The 27,916-nt window shown below is 34.6% G+C and overlaps 1 protein-coding gene across 2 annotated transcripts in view; it reads right to left on the bottom strand.

Annotated features, from left to right (window-relative positions):
* Positions 1-899: 899 nt before the first annotated feature.
* The window catches only part of RIPK2 (receptor interacting serine/threonine kinase 2), a 66,196-nt gene continuing 39,179 nt past the window's right edge, over positions 900-27,916 (bottom strand). The window contains exons 8-10 of one of the 2 annotated variants that reach the window (XM_074199899.1): positions 20,709-20,796; positions 16,290-16,442; positions 900-14,771 (exon numbers count right to left, since the gene is read on the bottom strand). In XM_074199899.1, the coding sequence (XP_074056000.1) occupies positions 14,422-14,771; positions 16,290-16,442; positions 20,709-20,796 (591 nt within the window). In that variant the 3' untranslated portion in view covers positions 900-14,421. The remainder of the gene's footprint in view (positions 14,772-16,289; positions 16,443-20,708; positions 20,797-27,916) is intronic. The other variant, XM_074199897.1, reaches the window with a different exon arrangement.

The following is a 27,916-nucleotide window of genomic DNA, read 5'->3' as shown; positions in this document are numbered from 1 at the left end:
CTAAGTTACTGGAAGGATATGAAAGCCTGAATTTGGTGATCTGAACACAGAGTTTTAACTAGTTATGTGGCCTTAGGCAAGTCATAATATCTGTCTGCTTCAGTTTCCTTCTCTATAAAATGAATATGATGATAGCATTTCCCTCCCAAGTTGTCAAAAAGATAAAATTAGATAATATTTACAAAGCACTTAAATGCTAGTTGCCATCATCATCAATCATCATCAATAGTGAGGGAAAATATTAGCAGTTATAGAGATGAAGAAAGGTTTAGGGGCTCTAATTTTGAGGAGACAATTCATTCCAAGCTTTGGAGACAGTCTGCACAAAACCCAGGGGCAGGAAACAGGATATATGTTTAGGACAGTATGAAGGCCAATATGGCTAGATTAGAGAATGACTAAGGAGAACAATGAATAAAGGATAAGTCTAGAAAGATTAATAGAAGCCAGATGACTAAAAAACTATAGAAGATCAACAGTTTGGTTATGATTGAAAAGAAAAGTATGTGTTTATTTTGTGCTCTCAGGAGCAGTTTATTTTCTGACACTGTTGGGAATTGTTTCTGCCACTTTATTTTAATCAATAGTGAATATATCTTTTTTTTTAAAATAGTATATTATTTTCCCTAATTATATATCATGAAAATTTTAACTCTCATTTTTACAAGATTTTGAGCTCCAAGATTTTCCCCCCTCATTTCCTCCTTTCCCTTCTGAAAATGGTAGGCAATTTTATATGGTTTATACATGTGCTATCATGTTTCCATAATTTCCTTAACTTCCATAATGGTCTCAGTTGTGGAAGAAGAAACAGATCAAAGGGGAAAAATTGCTATGAGAAAAACAAATAGAAAAATATGCTTCAATTTCCATTCAGAGTCCATTAATTCTTTATTTGGATAGAATTTTACTTTATGATTCCTTTGTACTTGACTTGAATCATTGTGCTGCTGAAAAGAGATGTGTCTTTCATAGTTGCTCATCACACAATGTTGCTGATATTGTGTACTTTGTTTTCTTGGTTCTGCTTATTTCACCTTGTATCAGTACATGCAAGTCTTTTCAGGCCTTTTCTGAAACCTGCCTGTTCAGTGAATATGTCTTATACTTCAAGGGTTCATGGAATAATAGAAGGAAATAAGAATTTAAGTGCCTATTAGTTGCCAGACACTGTTCTAAGCACTTTACAAATATTTCATTGTGATCCCCACAACAACTTTTCCATTCTTTTTTAAAAGTCATCACAAAATGAACTTTATACCTGTGCTCTCTATCTATGTAGATTCCTAACTATACTAAAATGATTAAGTTCTTGAGAGTTACATGTATCATTCTTTTATATAGGAATATAAATAGTACTAATGATAACTATTCATTCCCTTATGATTTCTCTGTCATATTTATCTTTTTATGCTTTTCTTGATTTTTGTGTTTGAATGTACAATTTTCTATTCAGTTTTGGTTTTTTTTTTTATCACAAAAGCTTGAAAGTCCTTTATTTCAGTAGATATCCACTGTTTGTCCCCTGAAGAATTATACTGTTTTTCTGGATGAGTTGCTGTAATTGTAATCCTAGCCTCTCTGTCCTCTACTCTGTTGACTGGGAAGCTATTAAATCTTTTGTGATCCTTTCTGTGACTACACAATTAAAAATTTTTTTTTGAATGCCATGAGCATTTTCTTCTTGATGTGGGAACTATGGGATTTTGCTGTAATATTTCTGAGAGTTTTCATTTTGGGATTTCTTTCAGGAGATGGTCAATGGATTTTTCAATTTCGATTTTACCCTCTGTATTTAAGATATCAAAAAAGTTTCCTTTATTATTTCTTGATATATGATGTCTAAGCATTTGTTTTAAATCATGACTTTAAGGTAGTCAATAATTCTTAAATTAACTCTCATCAATTTGTTTTCTAAGGACTTTTAATAAGGTTTTTAAATAAGATATTTAATATCTTTTTCTATTTTTCATTCTTTTGACTTTGTTTATTGCTTTTTTATATCTCATGGGGTCATTAGTTTCCAATTGTCCAATTCTAATTTTTAGGGATTTGTTTTTTTCAGTGAATTTTTGTATTTCTTCTATTTGGCTAGTTTTGCTTCTTAGGGAGTTACTTTGTTCATTGTTTTTGTATCTCTTTTTACCAAACAGTAAATTCACTTTTTCCATAATTTTCTTTCATTTGTTGCCCCACTTTTTCTCTACCACTATTATTTGATTTAAAAAGTCCCATTTAAAAATCTCTTTCATTTTCTCTTCTAGAAATTCTTGTTCGGCTAATGCCCAATGTACAATTTTCTTGGGAGGCAGAGGTTTTGCTTGTATTTTCATGTTATTGTCTTCTGAGTATGCTTGTTGAGTTTTCCTGTTTCTTGATTTTGAATTTTCTATTTTATTTGATCCCTGCTCTCTTATGGAGCAAGGATAGAAATCACTCTCCCAAGCTTCTGACTTTTTTTGCCTTGCTGTTTTCACAGCTATTTCTAGGAGTCTCTAAATTTTCAGTGCTTCCAAGGTGGTGTGATCTGGGGACAGATGTAGTCACTGATCTCTTGATCTACTTTCTTTTTCTTAACCAGAGTTGCTGTCAAGAACCAGGACTCTCCCTCACTCTCTCTCTCTCTCTCCCTCTCTCTGTCTCTGTCTGTCGCTAGCTCTCCCTCCCTCTCTCTGTCTGTCTTTCACTGTCTTTCCATCTCTGTTTCTCTTTCTTTTTGTTTCTCTCTCTCCATCTCTTTCTGTGGCTTGGTCTGTCTGTCTGTCTGTCTGTCTGTCTGTCTGTCTGTCTGTCTGCCTGTCTCTGTTCCCTTGTGTGCTACCTTGGAACTGAGACCTGGGACTGGGTAATGGACAATGGAATTGCCTAGTGGCAGCTGGTTCTACAACCTGTGCCAGCTCAGAGGCCCCTTGTAAGCTCTTTCTGACCAATTGTTCAATACCCTTGCTGTCTTTTGGCTGTGAGAGCTCCAAAGATTGATGCTGCTGCTACTACTGCTGTTGTTATTTATCTCCAAGGTCTATAAATGGAATTGCCACCTATACTCTGGGCCAACTCCTATCCTGCTGTCATTAACCTTTCTTTGACTTCTTAAGTAGTCTTGGGCTGGAAAAATGTCTCACTGATCTTTGATTAGTTAAGCTGCTCTAGAATTCATTTTGACATATTATTTTAAATTTTTTTAGGAGGGGGATTGAGAGAGTTTGGCTAGAATTCTCTCTCAACTCCAGTGTCTTGGCTCTGACTTTCCAAATTTTATTTTCTTAAGGAAATATTTCCAGAACTTGAATTTCCTCATTTCACTTGAAGACTGGTTTTAATTGCATAACAACATAGTTGAATATATTATAGTCTATTTAGGAGGGAAGGAATACTGGATTTCAGATGATTTTCTTTGTCAGTGCCCACAAAAAGATTATGCTACAGATTTGTTTATTTTAATGGGGGAGGGAGGAGTGGAATGAATAAATCATTAACTTAGAACTCTGAGGCAAGTATATGGAGTCAGAAGCCCTCATTTCTTGTGGATTTAGATAAGAACAGTGTTATGAAACTACATTCTCTTAGGAGAGTTTACAACTGTACAACATTACCCTGGGGGAAACCATTCCTGGGATTGTGGAGTTTTTCATCATTGCTACAGGCTGAGAACAGTCTGTGAGACCTATGATTTTATTTCCTAGTAGAAAGAGTTTTCTTTTTATTAATTCCCCCAATTTTTTCCTACCAATAGAAAATCACATCTATATTTAGGTTAGGACATTTAAAAACAGCTTTCCACATTCCCACTATCCTTTTCTAATCAGTATAATTTTATAAAAATATACATTCAGGCAATAGGTTTTAGGACCATAATATACAAGAATTGGAAAACACTTCAGAAAACATGGTTCAGCTCTTAATGAAACATGATTTCATTCACTAACGTTATTTGTGAATAATTATCTGATATTTTACTGTGAAAGAAAACACCTTTTTGTGAGGTAGCTCATTCCAGTTGCATATATTGGTAGATGAATTTATTTTTCATTATTTACACATATTATGTGTAATACACTTTTATGAAGAAACTGCTATGTCCCAAGCATTGTGCTAATGTTACTAGGTGGTAATAGATATAAATCCTCTATATGTTTCTCACTTAGAATGTGTGAACTACTCATTCCATCTCAGAATAGCTAAATGCTTTGATCCTCATTGTTATTGAAATATTCAATAATAGAGTGATTTATTTAAGAGATTTATTATATTCCTTTTCTTACCTTCCAAGTCCTTTCACAGTCTTTTTGTACTATATTTGCCATCAGGAAAATCTGAATTCAGATTTTACCACAAGGCATATATAGATACTAGGTGTGTGATGTTTAGAAAGTAATCTTTTTAAAAGTTTTTTAAATCACCATAGTTTCCTCCTCTTCACACAGTCATCCAAATTATAAAATATTATTTTTAAAGACAAAAAAGAAAGGAAAAAATAGAGGGAAAATCAGCAAAACTAGTCAATGCATTGGGAAAAGTTAAAAAAATGTGTGATGTGCAACATTTGTGTATTTCCCACTTCTTCAAAAGTATTCTCATATCTTACCTTACAGGTTAGATTTATTCTTTTTCAATATTCATAATGTGTTTTTTTAGTTATTGTGTTTATGATTTTGTTCTGTTTACTTCACACTATTTCAGCTCATTGTAGCTTTTTTCAAGCTTCTCTGCATTCATCACATAATTTCTTATAGTTCAGAAACATTCATGAACCCACAGTTTGTTTAGCCTTTCTGCAATCAATGGACTTCTCCTTTGCTTCCAATTCTTTGCTATCACTAAAAATGCTGTTATAAGTATTTTGCTATATAAACAGATTTTCTTTCTTTTTATACATATGACATCATTATCAGATTAGTAATGGAATCTTAGAGCTAGGTCAGAGGGATTGGACAATTTAGTTATTTAATTTGCAAAATTCCAAATTGTTTACTAAAATGGTTGCACTTATTCACAGATCCACCAACAATACACTAGTAAGTCTAATGCAAACTCTCCAACATTGACTATTCTCATCTTTTGTCATCTCTGTTCATTTGCAGGTTATTAGGTGGAACCTCAGGATTATATTGATTTCTTTAAGTCTGACTTCTTTATAATAAAATTTCAAATGCCTCTTTTTATTAGATATCTATTTCTTCTGATTAACGGTCAAGTTCAGATTCATTGGATTGTATCTTGAATCTCTTTGCTTTTTGGAATATAGTATTCCATTACCTCCTGCAATTTCTGGAAGACAGAATAGTCTTGTGATATTTCTTTATATCTGAAGATCTTTCTCCTGATCTCTTGAAGAATTTACTATTTGTTAGTTGAATTGTTAAATATAACCATAATGTGTCTTGGAGTTTGAAGCATGGAGTTTTTTTTTTTTTTCCTGGAGGTGATCTGTAGATTCTTTCAATTAGTACTTTGATGTGTTCAGAAATTCTGGACAGATCTTTGGACAGTATTATTTCTTGAATTATGGTTTAGATGATTTTTGGCTTATCATATTCTTCTGGGAGACTTATAATCCCTGGATTGTCTCTATGCATCCTGATTTTGATCACTGTTTTGCTTATATGAGCTCTTATTTTCTTATAATGTTAATTGATTTTTGATTCTCTTCTAGATTAACCTTCACATTAGGTATTTGCATTACCAAATAATTATTTTTTCTTTTGTTTCTTTGACATGATTTGCTACCATGAACTCATTTTTCTATTTTGCCATTTATTTCTGCATGTAGACCATACGTTCTACTTTCATAACTGTTATTTCTCTTTTAAACCATTCCAACCCATCCTGCTGTCTTGGAAAGGTCCTCTGCCCCATTGGGTATTTATTCATTTTCATTTGTCTTGGAGTATTGTATTATATAAACAAACTGCTGGAGTATATTAGGCAGTGGCAGAAGAAATGCTGCCTGAGTACTGTTGAGTTAGAAATTGGTAGCTTTCTCTACTTTTACTTCACCCCATTTTATCTGCGTTCAACATAAGTTTTAATTGGGTTTGGGTTCTTGTCCTAAGTCATGGTGATAGCTGACATTGTTTTCTTTCATTCATAATTCCTATTTTTGGAGAGGTTTGAGAGGTCATGAGGATCAGGGAAAATGTTTAGTTCTGCATTAGTGTGACCCCCCCACCCCGAATAAAGTTTTTTTTAATCTTTCTGGGATGCAATTTCCTTATCTATAAAATTAGGTGGGGTGGACCTAATGATGGGTAAATTCCATTCCAGCTTTAAATCTTCATTTCTCTCCTCCAACTCTCTTCTTAACCCTTTACAATCTGGCTTCTACTCAAACTGCGCTCTCTAAAATTATTAATGATCTCTTTTTCATCTTTTTGGTTTTTAAAAGGCAATGGGATTAAATGCCTAGCCTAAGGTCACATAGCTGGTATCAAATGTCTGAGTTTGGATTTGAACTTCCTGATTCCAGGGTGGTGGTCTATGCCACCTAGCTGCCTTCTAATGATTTAAGTTATTCAATGACCTTTTTGCAGTTCTTGTGTTTTTTTACTTCTTTGCAGTCTTTAACATTTCTGATCCTTTTCTTTCTTGATACTCTTTTCTGTCTAGTTTTAGGACAACATTTTCTCTTGGTTCTCCTTCTACCTAACTGTCCATATTTTCTTTCTCCTTTGCTGGATGCTCCTCCAATCATGCCCTTTAACCACAGGTGTTCCTCAAAGTTCTATCCTGAGCCCTCATTGCTTCTCGCTCTATGCTTTTTCACTTGGTAATTTCATCAGCTCCCCTGTACCATCTTTATGCTGTTGTTCAGTCATTTTCAGTCATGTCTTACTAAAGATGGGAGTGGTTTGTCATTTCCTTCTTCAGTTCATTTTACAGATGAGGAACTAAGGTAAACAGAATTAGGTTAAATCAAGGTTTACATAGTTAGAAAATATCTGAGGCTGGATTTAAATTTATGAAAATGAGTCTTCCTGATTCCCAGCCCATGCTCTATCTGCTGCACCTTTTAGCTGTCTCTGCCCCATCTCCCTGCTGACCTCCCGTCTCACATCCCCAATACTTTTCAATCTCTAACTACATGCCCAATAAACATCTTAAACTCAGTATTTCTGAAACTTAATTCCTCATCTTTTCCTCTCCACCCTTGCTGCTATGAAAGGCTTACTTTTGTTATTGTTGTAGAGAGCACCACCATACCAGTCCTTCAAGTTCAAAACTTAAGAGTCATCCTGAATTCTTTGCTATTTCCCATTCCCAGTATCAAAATTGTTGCTAAGGTTTATTGATTTCATGTTCACAGAATCTATTTTTTTAAAATTTATTTATGGCAGTGCGGCTAAGTGAATTGGCCAATTATTAGAAAATTATTGTCTGAGTTCACATTTGAACTCAGGCCCTCCTGAGTCCAAGGTTGGGGCTCTATCCCTGGTACCACCTAGCTGCACATGCAAAATCTTTTGTATACACCTCCTTTTCTCCTTTGACACTGTCATTGCTCCAATACAGATCTTCATCATGTCACATCTTGATTACTGCAACAACTTGCTTGTGTATGTCTGTCTCAAGTTTCTCCATTCCAATCTATCCTCTTTTCAGTCTCTGAAATGATTTTCCTAAAGTACAAATCAGATCATGTCTCTTCCAATACCATTAGTCAATAAACTCTGGTGACTTCCTATTGCCTCCAGAAGCAAATACAAAATATTCTGTTTGGCATTCAAAGCCCTTCTTAACTCAACCCTCTCTTACCATTCTTCTTATACCTCAATACCTTGCATGTCTTTTTGATCTAGAGACCTTGGCCTCCTGGCTATTCCATGATTTCACTCTATCTCTTGACTCTGGGCATTCTTTCTGGCTGTACCCCTTGCATGGAGTGCTGTCTCTCCTCTCCAACTACCAACCACTCTGGCTTCCTTTAAGTCCCAAATAAATATCACCTTCTACATTAAGTCTTCTTCAACCATTCTTAATTTCAGTGCCTTCCCTCAGTATCTGACATTGCATATATTTGTTTATATGTTGTTTTTCCCATTAGATTTCATGTTGTCACCCCATTTGACTGCTCTGTTTGAGGGAAAGGACTGTCTTTTTCGTTAATTTATCAATCTTTTGTTAATTTATTGATAGCATTTAAACTTAATTTGATACATATGCTTCCTCATTAATTGCCTGGATGTCTTGTATTTGGCTGTTCAAATGATGTTTCCATTTTTAGTTGTTAGGTCCTAAAAAGCAGATGGCGAGTCCATTTTTTAAATTCATCTGGTAAAGCAATACTTAACCTGACAAACCATGCATTCTTTTCAATGTGTCAAGGATCTGTGATTTTTTACAGGTACAAATTCCTTTGCCAATGCACAATGCAATCCTTTAAAGGGATAGCTTTCTAGTTTTGTTATGATACTGTATGCCCTGCCATTTAATATTGAAACAACAATTTTTTTATAATCATGATCTTTAAATTTCCTTTCAATATTTATCTATTTACTCTGTGATCCAAAGGCTTTCATCATAGTTTGTTTTTCAATTTTTTTCTACCTTTAGGAAGCTATTTTAGGAGGAGATCTTCTCATGTCATTCTTATGAAATCTCAGCTCAACCAAATGTTGAAATTCGACCCAGTCAAGAGAAAGTGATTCTATAAACTGAATCCCCAAAGATCAGAGTTGTTTTTTTTGGGGGGGGGAATTTTGCAAGGCAATAAAGTGACTTGCCCATGGTCATGCATCTAAATAAGTATTAAGTGTCTGAGGCTGGATTTGAACTCAGGTCCTCATAACTCCAGAACCAGTACTCTATCCATTGTGCCACCCAGCCACCCCCAAAATGCTGTTTTATGGAAGGAGATATGGCAACATTTTTTTAAAAAAAAGTATTTCATATTACAACTCATTTAAGTCAAATCAGAATGATTGGCATTACATTTGCTATTAGAGATCTGATTTCCTAACAAATCTTTATGTTGCTGTCATTTTTTTCTTCTTGAAAGATTTTTTTATAAGGGTGCAGCTAGGGGCACAGTGGATAGAGCACCTGCTGTGGAGTCAGGAGGACCTAAGTTCAAATTCAGCCTCAGACACTTAATAATTGCCTAGCTGTTTGACCTTGGGAAAATCAATCTTAATCCCATTGCCTTAAATAAATTAAAAAGTTTTTTGTTTCTAAAAAGTATAGGATAGAATAATGACTTTGCATTTTTGTTTGTGGTGAGCTTTCTTTTTATTTTTATTTATGGCAATGGGATTAAGTGACTTGCCCAAGGTCCCACAGCTAGGCAATTATTAAGTGTCTGAGGTCAAATTTGAACTCAGGTCTTCCTGACTCCAGGACTAATGCACTATCCACTGTGCCATCTAGTTGCCCATCTGATGAGCTTTCTTAAGAAGTTTCTATTTAGAATATTCTCAAAGATCCTCTAGCTAGTGCTAAAAGAACTGAGATCTCAGATAACTGACAAGAAAGGACTGGTTTCTCAAATATCAGTTTGGATTCACAGAATAATTTACAGAGGATTTTTCCTTTTTTTTTTTTCCTATGCCTTATTCCCTAACATAGTGAGAAGAAGCTTTAGAATGGGGTTTGTGTCTTCAAACTGGCCCCTAGCATCTTCTATCTAGATATTTCCTGATGACACATAGGGCAAGCTGCACAAGTGTTGCCTACATTAAGTATTCAGGATGATAGTGTATCATTATAATAATTATCCAGCAAGGGAATACAATACCTTAGTTGCTCTCCAAAAAAGGATTTTACTTGAGCTACTAACCCCAGTATTTTCTTTAGTTTCTCTCTGAGGAATGCATAGGAGAAACTCCCCAAAAGCCTGTCCCTCCCCCCCATCACTACCAAGGCTATAGTTTCATAGGATACTTAATTTAGAGCTAGAAGGGACTTCAGAGTCCATGGAGACCAAACCCCACATTTTATAGATGAGAAATTTGAGGCAAAGAGACGTTAAGTAACTTGCCTAGGGTCATATAGACACTTAAATATCTGAGGCAGGATTTTAATCCAGGCCTTTCAGAAGCTCAGTTTCTTTATCTGTTGCAGTCCACTGCTGTAATAAAAGCAAAATCCTTGGCCTTAACCTCAACTGGCCATGTCTAGAATTAATCTAAAGGATAAAATGGAATATTAATAAAATATTAAGATATAACACCTCTGGCCTATACAAACTCATAAACTCCCATCCCATCTGTACTCCCTTCAGAGCCTACTATACTGACATCCCTGTATACTTGTCATGTCATATGTAATCAACTGAAAGGAAGTAGAGCAAATACTCCTTTTTAGTGATGTCTACCCCTTGTTGTTGCTTCAAATGTTTTCCTTTTGCCCTTTCTACTTTTTGGAGATGGATCAGAGGGAATAACTTGCATTTATAACATTTTCAGGAGAGGGATTAGTTATAGGTGGGTGCTCATCCCTATTTCTGGAACACAAAGGAAAGCAGGAAAAGTAGGGAGGGGATTCCTAGTCATATAGGATTTACATTAGCTGACTGTCCTGACAACTTGACATTTTCTTTCTTTTCATGACTTCCATCCCATCTCTCTCTCTGCTTCAAGACAGAAATCTCTCTTACATTTCTGATTTCCAATCTTTTACTCACATAGAAATGAGTCACTGCTGCAGCAGTGACAGCAGTTGCTGCCAAATAACAACAGACTCAGTTCTTTCCTTTTGACCAACCAAGCAGGTCAACAATCTATAAATAATATCATCAGTCATTTCCCCAGTTACTGTCATGGAAGCCAAAAAGTCTGATGCTCAGAGTCAATAGAAAGAAAAGAAGTTAAGTCTGGATGTTGGAAGAGTATAGATTGTGTCCTTTTCCCCCTATCTTTTATTATCCAATCCCTTGGAATTATATAGGGGCATTCACTCTTTCATGTATTAGGATCATCAAAAAATATTCTGCCAGTCTCTTTCTCATTGAACCATGGATCACCAAGGGCTCAGGGATAAATGATATTCAAAGAGCTAGAGAAAGGCCTGAGACACACAAATTAAACTAACCCAGATTAATCAAGATTGTTCATTAATATCTTTGCTCAGCTACACTGGAATTTAGAGGTGACCACTTGTTCCAATGCCACTTTGCCATTTCCTATTATTCTATAAATCTTCATACCAAAGCTTTGAGATAGTTTTGACAGCTGAAAACCTAAAGCTCCTGGATATTCATCTTTTTTAGATATTGCTTTCTCCTTTCTCCTTTCTTTCTGACCACTCATTTTCCTCCTCCCTATGTCCTGCTCCCTTTTAGTGTGGGTGTATTCCAGCTATCCATCTCAAGGTCTCTTCTTTCCAGGCTCTAAACTAGCTCTCCTTTGTGGGTTTCATTAACTCCCAAGAATTTAATCAATTATTGCTAGGTCCTGATATGGAAAAAAAGGAATCCACTGAAATCATTATATCTTCAAATTTACACTATGAAATGTTGTAATTATGTTGATAAAGAATTTTTTCCAGTGCAAAGGAAATATGCAGTGCTAATACAAAAAATGTAATCACATCAGAGGATTTGAAACACAATATTTTTTGAGCTAAATTGTTAGAGCAGTTGAGGAAATACATTTGTTTGTATTAAGTTGATAATATTTCTAAAAGTGGTCAAGATCTCTTTCATAATTCAGCTCTTACATTATCAAGAGGAAATTGGATGGTAGTTTCTCATTCTCACAGAATTAAATTTTGATATTAGTATATAACGAGATAATAAAAAAAGGCATACTGGCTACAATTGTTTTAAAGATGAAACAGCATTTTATAGGAATCGATATCATCATTGGTATAGACCAGGGGGGAATGTCCGACCATTTGTTATGACACTGCCGTAGCAACTTTTGACAGGATTTGCAATTTAATAAATCTAGGAGCTGTTCAGTGGTAAATTAATTAAATATTTGAAAAAATATAGCAGGCTAATTTTTAAGATGATGATTTTGTATGGCCTATGACTGATGTTATATATCCAAATGGCCCTTGGCAGAATAAAGGCTCCTCATCCCTGGTCTAGGGGAAATCATTAGATTTTGAGAACTTGCTTCAAATCCCATCTTGGCCACTTGAGTAAATCATTTGTTCTTTAAGGGTTCCTCTTTCTCCATCATAAACTAATGAGGCTGGACCTAATCTGAATCAAATGATGTTTGTTGATAGGAAGGCATTTCCAAATTCTTCCACTAAAGTGCTGCTCTAGTAGCTTATTGCAGTGTACCTACGATGTCTAATGTCTAATTCATCATCCCTAATACATAAGCATTTATTAAGTAATCTACTATGGGTTAGGCACTGTGTTTTTGCCTCAAAAAAGAGATAAAGGATAATCTTTTCCCTCACAAACTAATGAGAGGTGACAACAAGCAAAAATATATATACAAACAAGCTATATTCAGGCTAAATAGAAAATCAAACAGCAGAGGGAAGAACTAAGAGGAGTAGTGAAAGGTTTCCTGAAGGTTGGATGTTAGCAGAAATGTGAAATAAATCAGAAAAGCTGCAAGGAAAAGCATTACAGACACAGTGGAGAGAGAAAATGGCCAAATCTGAGAAATAGAGTGTCTTGCTCATGTAGTAGCAGGAGGTGGAACTAGATCAGATTACATTTTGGAGAGAAAAGTTTAAGAGAAAGCTGGGGTGGTGGTGGAAGGGGAAGGGGTCATTATGACAGACTGATTGCTAGAAAGATAATTTTATATTTGAACCTAGAGGTAACAGGGAATCAGTGGAGTCTGTGAAGTGGGGGGGATGACTCAGAGATTACCTCTGGATTTGGGAGGCTATGCCAGGAAAAGGCAAACTCAGAAAGTTCTTATAAAGATATAAAGGCTTTGACTATCAGCCTAGGGATGGACTGCCTAGCCCTAGACTAAGATCACATTTCTAGAACTAAAAAGCATTTTAGAGACCATCTATCCATTTGAAGATAAAGAAATTAAGGCCCATGGAAGTTAGACAATTTATCCAAGATTACACAAGTATTAAAAGTCAGTGTTAGAATATGAATCCTAGACCCTCCCTGCCCCCCCAACTTGAGAACCAGGCTGTCTTTTTTCCTTGTGTCACACTATGGTTTGAGGACCATGCTATTCAAGTTCAAAGAAGACACAGGGTTGATGACTTTTTAGTTCACAATAAATGAAAACTATCCAAGAGATAACAATGTGTGATAATGAATTATACTAACTATACTATACAAGTTAGTATTTATATAACACTTTAAAGGTTTGCAAAGGCCTTTTAATCATGTTATTAACTAATTTGATCCTCAAAATAGTACTTTGAAGGAGATGCTCTTTGACATGAGTAAAGAAACACAAAGAGGTTCCTCAAGAGTCTTGTCCCAGGTAGAATTTCAATTCAGGTCTTTCTGATTCCAAATCCCACATTCTATCCATTGTGTTATCTTTTCATTGTATTTTAGATAGATCATGAAGGAAGGCCTAGGTTCAAGTCTAGATTCTAATATTGGGACTCTGGGCAAATCACTTAAACTCTCAGTGCTTCAAGTAACATCCTCTGACTGTAAATTGCAGGAAAAAGGTCTCATTTTGCATCAGTACAGGGAATATTCTTACCCCAGAAGTTCTACAACTCAAACAATTAATCATAAGTGTGATTGAAAAAAACCAAAACCAAAACCAAAAGACCAAAACCCCCTCAAAATCCTAAATTAAAAAGGAACTTCCTATCTTTCATTAATTGTGGGAGTGATCACATTTTCCAAAGATAGATCCCTGAAATACTGAAATATTGGGGGTCAGGAAAACCTGAATTCAAATCTGACTTCAAAACACTTACAAGGTATGGCTCTAGGCAAGACATTTATTCTTTCCTTTCTTCTGTTTTCTCATCTCTAAAATGGGGATCAAACCAGCACCTACCTTCCAAGTAGGGATCCCCTTATGGGGATCAAATGAGATAATAATTACAGCATTTAACCTAGGGGTTGGCAAGAGCTATATAAATACCAGCTATTGTTATTGTTGTTGTTGCTGTTGCTATTTGATGGACAGAGGTGCTTTTTGAAAGCTTAATGTACTTTAAGGCAAGAAATAAATATTTCACAAAACTAGTATTTGTAGAAATGGCTTACATCAGAAAAATACAATATCATACAATACTTTTATGAACAAATACAAGCATAATTACTTTCTCCTTAAAACAACATCAATTTACAAAACATATCAGTAAGTAAGCTACCTATTTCAGTGAAAGTGTTCCACTTATATTCATAAAAAAGCATTCTGACATGCTATGGGGTTGAATCCAGATATATTTAATATTAACTTTAAAAGAGATCTTTGTAATATACCTAATTCTCAAAATATTTTTTATAATTAAAGTTGTAGCTGAAGCATGAAAGAGAAAAAGTCCTTTCATAACTTGACTTTCTTGCTAAGCAAACAATTAAAAGCTTTTATTTTGGAATAAATTTAAAGATGTTACCCTAGAAACCAATGATATTTCTGGGTAAGGCTGAAGACCCAGCTGTCTGTTATCTTTCAATTTCTGTACTATAATTTTGGCAAAGTCTTCGCCTTGAATGTCAGAAGTATCCAGCATTTGCCTGACTTTTGATGTCCTTGTAGGTTTGGTGCTAATAAGTTCATAGTCTTCCTTCATAAGCAAATCCTTAGACAAAAGGGCATCAAGGCATTGGTTGAGGCAAGCTTCAGTCATCTGGTTCACAATGTCTTCCCTTTTGCTTTGGATCCACTGCTGGGCAACATCATTTCCCTGACTCTCTAATGGGAGTTCTAATGAGGAAAAAATACAAAAGACAGATGTGAACTTATAGTAAAATATTACTTTTCCTTGCAGAAATCCTTATAGTTGTATGTTTAAAAAATCCTCTAGTGGTTCACTAGTACCTGCCAGTAAAGATTAATACTATAATAAAGAAACAGAAGTAATAAATAATAAATATTAGTTGAATTGTACTATCAAATGTATAATAAATATATAAATTCTACGTGTAATAACTAAATATCAGTTGAAATGTATAAATAATAAATATTGATTAAATTATTAAATCTATTTCCTCTCTTAAGGGAAAAAAATAAGACATCTAAAATTTAGCCCTTAACCTTACTGAATATTCTGATTTTTTTTCTCTTGGATTCAGGCATTTGCTTGGCTCCTCTAGATGGAGTAAGGAAGTCAAAATGACAATGAAAGCAATGCTAGAAAGTTGGAGTACTCTTTTCCCACTTAGAGCATCTTTTCCACTTATTCTAAATGTATCAATATTTAAAACAAAGATGCATATATTATTTTTTAATTTTAGAAAATAGTCCCATTTAAAAATGGTTCTCTTTTCCAATTTAAAATGAGATTTTGTTCTTGTCATACTACCTTGTTTTTGTTTTTTTATTTCCCACATTGTAACCATGTCTGGAGGGTACCACTTACCAACTTTGCTGAAATCTTACCCAGCAAAAGCTTACCTCAAGTGCCATCTTCTGAAGAAGCTTTGATTTATTTTACCTTACCTCAGTTGAACGTAATCTCTCTTGCACTTAAAAGTCTAATGTGCTTTGTAATTTTTTTGAGCACATATCTTTTACTCTCTTATTAGACTAGAAGGTCCTTGAGGAAAACAATCAAGCCTTATTCATTTCTTTATCATCCTATGTGACTAGCACTGATTATGAATTCAAACAATACATATGGAATTCATTAAAATTCATTTTTCTCTAAAGAGAATAAAATTTAAATATTCTGATACAGTTTTAATAAGCATTGACTCACAGGCAATTTTTAAGATACTGTTCCTTTACTTTCTCCATGGTCAGATATTCATGCAATATCATGTTGGCCAATGCTAGTGATTTCATTTCAGGGTGGCAATGTATAATGGGTGAATGGATATAGACGGGGATGGTATAGTAGATAGAGCTCTGAGCAGGGAGTTAGGAATATGAGTAAAAGTCTGGTCTCAGGAGCTTCCTAGCAGTGTGACCTTGGGCATGTCCCTTAACTTTTGACTACCTTAATTTCTTCTTCTATAATATGGCAATAATGATAATATCTATCTCCCAGGGTACTTATCTCCACAACATTGAGGCTTAAACGATGTATTAGTTGTAAAACTTAAAATTCTATATAAATGTTAATAATAATAATAATAATAATAATAATAATAATTTTCATCATTTCCATGATCATCATGGAGTTAAGGACAAAACAATCAGGCTTATTATGAGACACACTTATTAATTATTCATATAACCAATAATGCCATTTAAAAATTGCAACTGCAGCAACTGTTTTACCTGAATTTCCTTCAATTTTGAGTGGTTCTATTACTGCTGAAGAACACGTTTTCTGGTGGCTGGGAATTTTAATCCTTTGGACTGAAGACATTTTACCATCACAGTTATGATTTATTGCAGAATGAGGCAGTGTAGAACACTCTTGATTTTGTTCTGTAAGGCACAAAGTTTTCATTGGATCATCTTATTGCAAAATATTGCTTACATCATCCTGGAAGTTTCATTCCATTCCATTCAGTTCATATCAATAGTCATTTACTGTAAAAGGCACTGTGCTAAGGGCTTGGAATACAAAGACAAGATGAAATCCAGTCCTAGAACTCAGACAGTTTAACATTTACAACATGGCTCATATGAAAGCAGCTAATATATCTTCAGGAAAAGGAGGATATCAATAATAAGGGGTTGGGAAAGTCTTCCTGGAGCATATAGAGACTCATCATGCTTTGAATTTAAATTTTTAATTAGGCAGGAAGTAGTCTCTTGAGAAATGAAGATGAGTATATATGTGTGCTTCAAGAGACAAGGAAGGCATCCAGTTGTGGTGCTTGGCAGCTAACGACTAACATGTTCATACAGTGATTTAGTATGAGAAAAGAGGAGATACATTATCTTCTTCAGGTCAACCAAGGATATCTTGGAAAATCTCCCAATATTTGCCAAATTTAACAACTGATAGGGACTTCTTGTGATTCATATGAAGACATAATACCAAAAGAACCCTTAAAACTTCCATAGGGATTATGAAGACTTAGGCAAGAAACTAAAAACCAGGTGATATTTTGTCATAGGTGGTGGTAGTAGTAGTATTAATAATAGTGGCAGAAGTATAAATAGTAGTAGTACTAATAGTGCTGCTGCTGATGGTAAATAGTGATAGTAGTAGTAGTATTAGTAGGTAATAGTGGTAGTGGTGGTAATAGTAGTGATGATAATGGTAGCTGTGTTATTGGTAGTAAACTAGTGATAGTGGTGGTAGTATTAGTAGTAATAGTGGAAGTGGTAATAATAGTGGCAGTTGTGTACATAAGAATTGGTGGGAATGGTGGTGAGGGAAGTGGTAGTAGAAGCAGCAATAATACTAGTAACAGTGGCAGTAATAATAGTGGTGTTAGCAGTAATAATAGTAGTATGCAGAAAAGAAAAAAGTAGATATGGGAAGGGAACAGCTGGTTCTGAAGATGTGCTTCAGAATGAAGTTTGGATACAAGAACTGTGGACTCAGGCCAATTAAATCCAGTCTAATTAAATTAGCACAGGTTAGTGATAGAATGTGTCTTGTATGGACCATGAAGAATATATTTGCCTAGTGACTTTCAGATCTGAACAAAAGAATTTTAATTTGAAAATAAAGACCTTACTCCTATTTTGTTTCATTTTTCCCCTCCAGGAATATATAGATGGGCAATGGTGGAATAAAAAGGGAATTGGGGAATTGAAAAATGAAGAAGTTGGAGATAGAGAGTTTAGCTTGTTTAAATGAATTCAAATCACTATGCCCATGTAAGATAACCCTCACATTAGTGAAAAAAATTGAGAATGTGATTGTTAATAATAATAATAATAATAATAATAATAATAATAATAATAATAATAATAATAATAATAATAATAGTTGGCATCTATATGGAGTTAAAAGGTTTGCAAAGCATATTACATATTTGCTTGTGACTTTTTTTAATATGGGCATAGGAAAGAAGCTGCAGGACTGGAAATGGGGCACTATATTCCTGACTTTCAAAAAATGAGAAGGTAGCCTCTTTAAACTATTGGTGTATGATCTTGACTTCTATTTTTGACAAAATTGAAGAACACATGATTAAAGGGAAAGTTTAAGAATGCTTAGGGAAGTACTGACTAATCTGAGTCCAGTCTGGGGTGCATGATTAACCATAGTTCCTTTTTTGACAGGGTCATTAGATTGATGGCTCAGGGAAATGTAGCTATAGATAGCCCAGAGTTTCTGTAGAGGATATCTAAAAAAATATGATAATCACTGTGTACAAAATGGAGAAAAGTGAGCTTTATGATAGGACAATTAAGTTGATTTGAAACTGATTGAAGAATAAGACTCAGTGGATTGATGTCAGTCTGAATAGAGATCTTCAATGGAGAACCTGAGATGGGATGTTTATTGATTTAGTAATTTGATACAAAGCTGGGGAAGGAGCTAGTAACACATTAGATAAGAGTTAAGATTCCCCAAAGGTCTCTGTAATTTGCTAGAGCAGGCTTCTTATCCTAGGGTCTGTGAAATTTTAAAAAATTTTGTTGATATTATTTCAACAGAATTAGTTTCTTTTGTAATTTTATGTATTTAAAAACACTCATCTGGGGAGGGGTCTATAGTTATTACAACTGCCAAAGATGTCCAGGAACCAAAAAAAGTTTAAGAAACCTTGGGATAGAAAGATGAAATTAATTTAATAAAATTAATAGGAATAAATGCAAAGTCCTGCCCTTGGATTAAAAAATAAAGCAGATTAGAATAAATGTGGCAACACAACAGTTTATGTCAAAGATAACTTGGGTCTTTGAGCAGAAATCATGTTCTACACGAGTCAACTACATGATATGACAAAGGAATACTTTCATTCCTGCTTTCATTTAGAAGTTTGTTGTTTGGTAATTTCAGTTATGTTTGACTCTTCTTGATTCCAACTGGGGTTTTCTTGACAAAGATATTGTAGTGGTTTGCCATTTCCTTTTCTGGTTCTTTTCATAGATGATGAAACCAAGGTAAATGGTAAAATGACTTGCCCATGATTACAGCTAGTAAGTGCATGAGGTCAAATTTGAATTCAGGAAAAGGGTTCTTCCTGACTCTAGGTTCAGTACTCTATCTACTGAGCCACCTAGCTGTGCATTAGAAAGTCATAGTTCTTGTGGTCATATTACATCTAGAGTATTTTCTAGTGACATTCTGAGTGACATAATTTAGGAAGTTCATTTACAGTGATGTTAAACACAAACAAAATCAGAGGCCATTGAACTATACATTAGGATCCCTGTAGGAGGCATATTGACTTAGAAAACCACATATTAACATTATCTATGTCCTACTCTCTTTTTACTTCTTCTATATAAATATTTTTCAATGACATTTTAGTCTGTTTTTTAGCAACATGGGAGTGTTACTGGTGTGCAGGAGCATATTTGTCACTTCCGTACTAGAGCACATCCAGGTAAGCACAGGAAGGATAATGATTGTGCCATACAAAAATTTTTAGAGAAGCATTTGAAGGAACTTCTAGAAACTTGAAGGAAGAGGGATGAGAATTATTTAATTCGTTCCAACAGAGGAATTAGCAAAGAGGGACAACTTAAGTTAATATAAGGAAAAGTTTCCTAACTACTTGAGCTTTCCAAAAGTATGATGGAATATCTTAGGACAAGTAAGTTTCCCATCCAGAAATGGGATATTTTACTTATTTGATGAATTAAAACACTTCTTAGGATCCTTTAAAGTTTGATTCTATGGTCTCTTTCATCTACTTTCCATAGACACTCTCTGTCTCTGTCTCTGTCTTTCTCTCTGTCTCTGTCTCTCTCTCCCTCTCCTCCCTTTATCTTTTTGTTCCTCTTTCTCTTTCATCCACTCATACTCACACATAGCCATACACCCCCCCCCCATCCTTCATCAGTCCTAATGTCTGATGGTGTAAATAAAATGTACTAAATTTGATGTTGGAAGCCTTGGGTCCTACGAACCAGGGGCTAACTATTTTTCTTCACTTTACTGTCCAGAACTGTATGGAGTAATGAGAGGTTACATGATCACCATACAACTGGTAAAAATCAAGGTCAGGTGTTTCTAACTCTGTCTTGTCTATGTCATTTATAAAAGTGTAATTATTTTACATATACAACTTACACCACAGGATTCCTTTTAGAATTAAATAGGATAATATGAATTAAGAAGATTTAAAATCAAATATTTCAGCACATTCATGATTTCATTGAGCATGCACCTATATTGGTGCAGACAAAACTCCATCCATATTTCCTTGTCTTGTGCAATTATTATTCCTGCTCTCCCAATTCTTTCAATACACTTCAGGCTTCTTCCTAATGTCTTTTCTTTAGAGTAATCTGTAATTGTTATTACTATTCTAAATTTGTCATTTCATTGGCATAGGAACTTCTCTACAACTTATTATCTTAGGGAATTCCCTTGGGGCACAAAGTTGCCAAGTGATTTACTCAGGGTGAAAAAGCTTGTGTAGATCAGAAATAAAATGAACTAAGGTCCTCCTGACTTGAAGAATAGCTCTCTTAGCTCACCATCTTTATCAACATCATTAACATTAATATTGCAGTGCATTTTGAATATAAATGATAGTTGCTTTCCAACAATGTTGAGTTTTAAGAGAAGAAAGGAAAACTTTCAAATTAATACTGAGTCACAAGCTTACACACCAGAAGAAAAGAAGTTGTCTTGAGTGGTCGATACGGACCTTGCTATTTCAGGATCACTCCTTGCAGACCACTGAGTTCCACTTGATTCCTAAAATAAGAGATAAATCATAGTATTATTTTTTCTGTTTTTTTAGCAAAACTCCTAAAAAGGACCTGAAGCCTTAACTTTGCTTTTCAAATGAAAAATAATCTGCCCTAGTCCTGGAGTTTTGAACTTGCAGCATAATCTTAGATGGGAACTGTGGCATAGTGGATAGGCCTTGGAGTTAGAAACACCTGACCTTGATTTTTACCAGTTGTATGGTTGATCATTTAACCTTTCATTATTCCAGATAATTCTGGACAGTACAGTGAAGAAAAATAAAATGAACAGAAAAGCAAGTGAAAGACATGGAATACTTAACATAACTTAAATACTAAGTTCTATTATCCCTAAAATCAAGAGAGTGATAGCAACAAGAATATATCTTAAAGGATTCTTCTCCCTCCAACATTCCTTATGAATGTTGAAGAGATTTTTTGTGTTGGATAGAACATGGATAAGATGTCTGAAAGTGGTGATTGTTGGCTGTTGGTTTACGAAAGTAACTTAATCTGTTAATACTGGAAGGTAATATAGTTTTATGAAATGATCACTTGGAATGAACATTCATATCTTGCAGTCTTATAAAGGGATTATAAGGTATTGATGTTTAACTAAATTCAATTAAATGATTTAAACACAATTTATTATGTGCAAAGCACATACTAGGCACTAAAGATACAAAGATGAGTGATGACAGTCTCGGCCCTCAAGGGAGCTATATTTTTCACTTGAAATAAATGAAATGCTGATAAATAAATAAACATAATCATATATGAATGAGAATTCATATGCATATGAATGAGAATGATTCAGTCAAATAAATTTTGCCAAGAGCATCAGAAAAATTTAAAGAGAGAAATAGAAGACTTCAATGGAAGATCTAGATCCTGAGTTAAATGTTGAAGAAAAGAGGATTTCAATAAGTAAAATTGATCAAGGAAGCATATTCTAGGCATGAGGTATAGTCTAGGTAAAGGAGTTAATGGGGCAAGAATGGAAAATAGCCTAATATGTCTGGATCACAGAAAGAAAAGTTCAAATGTGCAGAGTCTAAAATACCAAGGTAAAGAGTTTATATTTTAATTGATAGGCTATGATTAGTCATGAAGTTTTTTTTAAAATAAATTAATGATCAGACCTATGCACTGGGAAGTTGATTTGACTGTTGTGTGAAGAATGAACCGGGCATGGAAATTAAATAGTGGAAGGTAGGTATTACAGTAGTGCAGGGTAAAGTAATGAGGGTGGAAAGGAGAAGATACATATGAGAATAGTATCTAAAAAGAAGCTATAAGTTTTGTAATTAATTGGCTGTGGGTAGTTAGGGGAAGTGTCTAATATGACTCCAAAGTTTTAAGACTGGGGAACTGGGAGGACAGTAGTGCTATAAGTAGAAATGGAAAGTTAGGAGTAGAGGTAGGTTTAAAGAAGATGAGTTAATTTTTAGTACATGTCAAATTTAAGGTGTAGGCAGGTAGCATTGAGTGGGAATCAGTGAGAGAGATGGGATTGAAGAGGAAAGATTAGAACTAAAACTTTATATTTGGAACTTGTTAGAACATGAGCTCACCAAAATACAGATTATAGAAAGGTAAGAAAATGAAGTTAAGGACAAAGCTTTGAGAGAGGAGTAGGAAGAACCAGAAAAGGAGATGATGGAATGAGGAAATAGGGAGAAGAAACAGGAAAAACATTGTTTTGGAAGCCAAGAAAAGAGATTATCCAGAAGAAGATAGTGGTCAACAGTGTCACAAGCCACAGAAAGGCCATGGAGGAAGAAGACAGAATAATAAAAGTGTTTGGACTTATCAACTTAAGGTCGTTAGGAATACTGGAAAGAGCTATTTCAGTAGTGATGGGAGAAGAATGCAAATTATAAGAAGTTGAAGAATGGTTGGATAGAGGTGGTGATGAAGTGGAGAAAGTGATAGTATATTTCTTTTTAAAAAGAAGCTTCAGTCAAAGGGAGATAGAATGTCTTAATGCAATGGCAAGATTTTTTTTGGAGAGTAGAGATCTGAAAACTTTGTAGATTAAAAATGAGAAAAAGGGGAAATCAATAGGGCAGATGTCTGAAGAGGACAAGAAAGGCTAGGATGAAGGACCCATAGGAGGAGGCTATGGCCCAATAGGAAAGATACCTACTTCTTAGACAGAAGCAAAGGCTATGTGAAGAGGACAGAAAATGAAGGAGATTATGATTTTTTGTTGTTTGTTTTCTTGTGGGGAAATGGGATTGTGTGACTTGCTTGAGATCACACAGCTAGTAAGTATCAAGTTTCTGGAGTCAGATTTGAAAGCAAGTCCTTCTGACTTCAAAGCTGGTGGTACTCTGTCCACTGTGCCATCTATCTGCCCCAGAGATAATGACTGATGATCTCAAATCATGGGAAAAAACTTCAGAACAAGGACGATACACTGGGAGAACAGGAAAATATTTAATGACTAGAGGTCATGATAGAATGAACAGCAGATTCAAGAGGAGTGGGGGATAGAAAGGAAAGTAGGAAAAACAGAACATTTTTAAGAGAAGGCAATTTGAGAGTTCGAGATCTTGAAAGTTGTACAGTTTTCAATAATGGTGAGTATTGGTGAGGCTTAAGATGTCATGATCCCTTGTAGCTGTCAGGAGTTGGAAAGCATTTATGATCTATATTTTCAACATCACTAAACTGTGTATTTCCTTTGATCCAATAATACCAATAGGTGTGAACCTGTTTAAAAAAAGAGATTTAAAAGAGAATTGGGGTGGCTAGCTGGTGCAGTGGATAGAGCACCGGCCTTGGAGTCAGGAGTACCTTGGGTTCAAATCCGACCTCAGACACTTAACAATTACCTAGCGGTGTGGCCTTGGGCAAGCCACTTAACCCCATTGCCTTCAAAAATCTAAAAAATAAAAAAATGAAAGAGAAGAATTGGACTAACTGACCTCCAGTCTAGGATGAAGAGATGGCATTTTTCTTTGCTAAGGCAAATCTATCTGTATCCTTAATCTTGGTCTCTCCCCTCTTCTGCAGTAAGTTGTCCCCCAGATCATTCAGTATCTATCTACTGGCAGCTTCATTGTTGCCTTACAAACACACTCATTTCTCTCTATCCTTAAAAAACCTACTCACATGATCTTAACTAAGTTATTGGCCTGTGTCTATTCCCTGAGCCTCTTGTCCACTTTTATTTCTTTGGAGTAAGAAAAAAAAGAAAAGAAAAAGTTTCATTTAAAATTTTATTTCTAGAACTATTTGTAGATTTGACTCATGAAATGTTAAAATCAGACAGATGAAATAATCAACTGAGATAGATGTGTGGGTAATAGATCCTACTTTTGTATGTGTTTTGTACACATGTAGCATTTGTGTGCATATAAACACATACACACTATATACCACATACATATGTATGTATACACACATTGTTCTGTCTCCAATTTCAAATTTTAAAAACCAAATATATAAATACATTGATATATGTGCACATACCTGTAAATATCATGGTTGCATATTGTTGTTTCTGTGTTGACTCCCCCATTAGACTAGGAGCTCCTTGAGAACAGGGACTATTTTTTGCTGTTCTTTGTATCACAGAAAGTAACCAAGTACCTGGTACTTACTAATAAATACTATATATGCATAACAAAAGCTGTATATATTTAATAAACACAAGTATATATTTATGCCTCTATTCATATCTTATATGTTTATGGGTATATATTTCTATAGCCCTAGGTCTGTCTCCTATATTCCACTTCTGTATCCTTAAAAGTTGATGATAGTTGACATTTTGAACTGGAAACCCTATAGGAATTCCAAACTGCAAATGTTCAAAACAGAATTCATTATCTTTTAATTAATTAATTTATTTATCTTTGAATTTTACAATTTTTCCTCTACTCTTGCTTCCCTCCTTCCACCTCCCACAGAAGGCAGTCTGATAGTTTCCATGCCATATATTGATCAAAAATTGAATGTGTTGAGAGAGATCATATCTTAAAGGAATATATATATATATATATATATATATATATATGTGTGAGACAGCAAAATTACATAAGATACCTTTTTTAAAAAATTTAAATTAAAGGTAATGATCTTTGGTCTTTGTTTAAACTACACAATTCATTGGATATAGATGGTATTCTCCATTGGAGATATCCTAAAATTATCCCTGATAGTTGCACTGATGAAATGATCAAATTTATTAAGCCTGATCATCACCCCCATGTATCTGTTAGGATGTACAATATTCTTCTGGTTCTGTTCATCTCGCTCAGCATTAATTCATGCAAATCCTTCCAGTCTTCTCTGAATTCCCATGCTTCCTGGTTTCTAATAGAACAATAGTGTTCCATAACATACATATACCACAATTTGTTCAGCCATTCCCCAGTTGATGGACATTCACTCAATTTCCAATTCTTTGCCACTACAAACAGAGCTGCTATGAATATTTTTGTACAAGTGATGTTTTTACCTTTTTTCATGATCTCTTCAGGGTATAGACTGAGTAGTGGTATTGCTGGATCAAAAGGTATGCACATTTTTATTGTCCTTTGGGTTAACAAAAATTCATTATTTTTTACTTTAGAACTATTTCTCTACTTCCTTTATTCTATCAAGAATACCACTATCCTCGACACCTAGGCTTGTAATCTTAGGGTCATTCTCAACTTTTCATTCTTCCTCAGCCACATGTTCAGTCTCTCCCATTGAATCTATTTCCATATCTCTTATATCTTTCCCCTTCTTTCCACTCACATAGTTACTCCCCTCATTCATGTCCCCTATATGTCTCTCCTGGTCTATTGTCATTAGCTTCCTAACTGGTTTCCCTTCTTGAATTCTGTCACTGCATAGTTGTCAAAGTGATTTTCTTAACACATAATGGTTAATGGATGAATTTCATATAGAGATTTAAGGTTTGTAAAATACTTTAAAATATTATCTCATTTGATTCCCCCCCAACAGTTATGTAATGTAGATGCAATTATTATCTCCATTTTTCAAGTGAAGAATCTAAGGTAGTGAGACATTAAATGAAAGGCCCAAGTTCACCCAGATACCAAATTTCTGAAGGTAGGTTTGAACTTAGATCTTCCTGACTTCAGGCCCAACACTCTCCCCATTGCATTATATCATTTTACTGTTTAGTAAAATCCAGATCCTTCTCATTATCCTTTAGAGAAAATAGAATTTCCTCTGTTTGACATTTAAAGCCCTAAAGAAATTGGTTCCAATCTATCTTTATGGCTTTAATTATATTACTATTCTTTTTGAAATCTCTATTCTAGTCAAAATGTCCTTGTTAGTCTTTCTCACATGGGATATGCCATCTCCCATCTCTATTTTTGCACTGACCATCTCCTTTGTCTGGCATATACTCCTTCCCTTATCCCCATTCCTAAGCAAGACTAGTTTCCTTCAAAACTCAGCTTAAGCAACACAAGCAAAATATGATATACCGTGTTTACTAATAACTTTTCAAAAAAATTATCTCCTTTATCATTGTATTCTTTTTAAAAAATGATATATAGATCTCTATCTCTCTGTCATCCATCCATCCATCCATCCATCCATCCATCCATCCATCCATCCATCCATCCATCCACTTAAGATCACTGATCTACCACAGGAAGGTGTCTCAAAGGCAATGGTTTTCTCTCCTAATAATATAAGGTCAAAGACTTTTTCATTTCTGTCTATGCCAATTCCTTATATAATAAGTGCTTAATAAATGCTTATTGATTAACTGAAGGAGTTTAGAATTCTTAAAAGCACAATGAAATTTTCCAAATGCAAACCAGTCATTCAGCAAGCATTTATTAAATACCTACTGTATGTTGGACACTGTGCTAATCATTGGGCATACAAAGAAAGGCAAAAATAAAACAAGATCTGCCCTGAAGGAGTAGAAAAGAGGCAAATAACTATGTACAGACATGTTATTCAAACGTGTATGATAAACTGGATCAACAGAAAGATGACATTACGATTAAGAAAATATGAGAAAATTTAATTTTGACTTGGAGAAAGCTAGGGAAAGCCAAAAAGCAGAGACAGGGAGAGATTTTCAAGGAATGTCTTGTGTGAGAAATAACATGCGCACACTATTGTCATTGTGGAAGAGGATGGTATAAAAAGATTGGGAAAACCTATGCTCTGCCACCTGTTCATTCATGGGACTAAGTGTCTATAATGATGAGTTACATCTATGGATTGTTCATCCAGTGCCATATTTTAACCAAGGCCACCAAGATCAGTCTCAAATAGAAATGAGAGCCACTAAATCATACAAAAAAATTCCTGTGTACTGAATATTGACTTAGAAAAATCACTTATTAGCTTTATGTATTTTCCATTATATTTTATTTATTTTGTTAAAGTAATCAGTTATATTTTTATGAGACCTCAGCCCTGTTTGACATTTCTGGCCTAGACAATAGGAATTTTTTAATCAATTTTTTTTCCTCTGTGAACAAAAATCAGTCTTTTAAGTGATTATGATTCTTATTTACCCTACATTATTTTGGAGTTTGATGCAGTCACAACAAAGTCACTACAAACTGGAACCATTGAAGGACCTTAATTAACATTTGGAGGAAATTCTTCTTCCATTTAGAACCTCTACTAAACATTCTAGGGCCACAGTGGATGGAGAACCAGTCCTGGAGTTAGGAGGACCTGAGTTCACATCTGACCTTACACAATAGTTGTGTGATTCTGAATAAGTTACTTGACCCTGTTTACCTCAGATTCCTCATCTATATAATGAACTGGAAAAGGAAATGGCAAACCACTACAATAATCTTTGTCAAGAAAATCCCATTTGGGGTTATGAAGTTGGACATGACTTTGGACATGCCTGAAAAAAGACTAAACAAAAGATTTAATATCCTTCACGTCAGAGTACACTTTTAGCAAGACTTTTTCTTGTTTTATGTCTTGTTTCATATTGATAAACAGAAGGGTTTTAAATAATTATCTGTGATTACATCTTTCAAAGAGTCTTATGATTTTAACATATGCAAAGATGATAACTTGTTGGGCTCTTTTTGTTTTATTAAATTAAAATTTTCTTATAGATAACAAATAATTATAATAATTATATCGATCTTGTATTCGAGGCATCA

The sequence above is a fragment of the Macrotis lagotis genome, chromosome X (assembly GCF_037893015.1).
Source record: "Macrotis lagotis isolate mMagLag1 chromosome X, bilby.v1.9.chrom.fasta, whole genome shotgun sequence".
NCBI lineage: Eukaryota > Metazoa > Chordata > Mammalia > Peramelemorphia > Peramelidae > Macrotis > Macrotis lagotis.
Note: the sequence above shows the minus strand (reverse complement) of the source record. Positions and strands in the feature narration are given on the sequence as shown.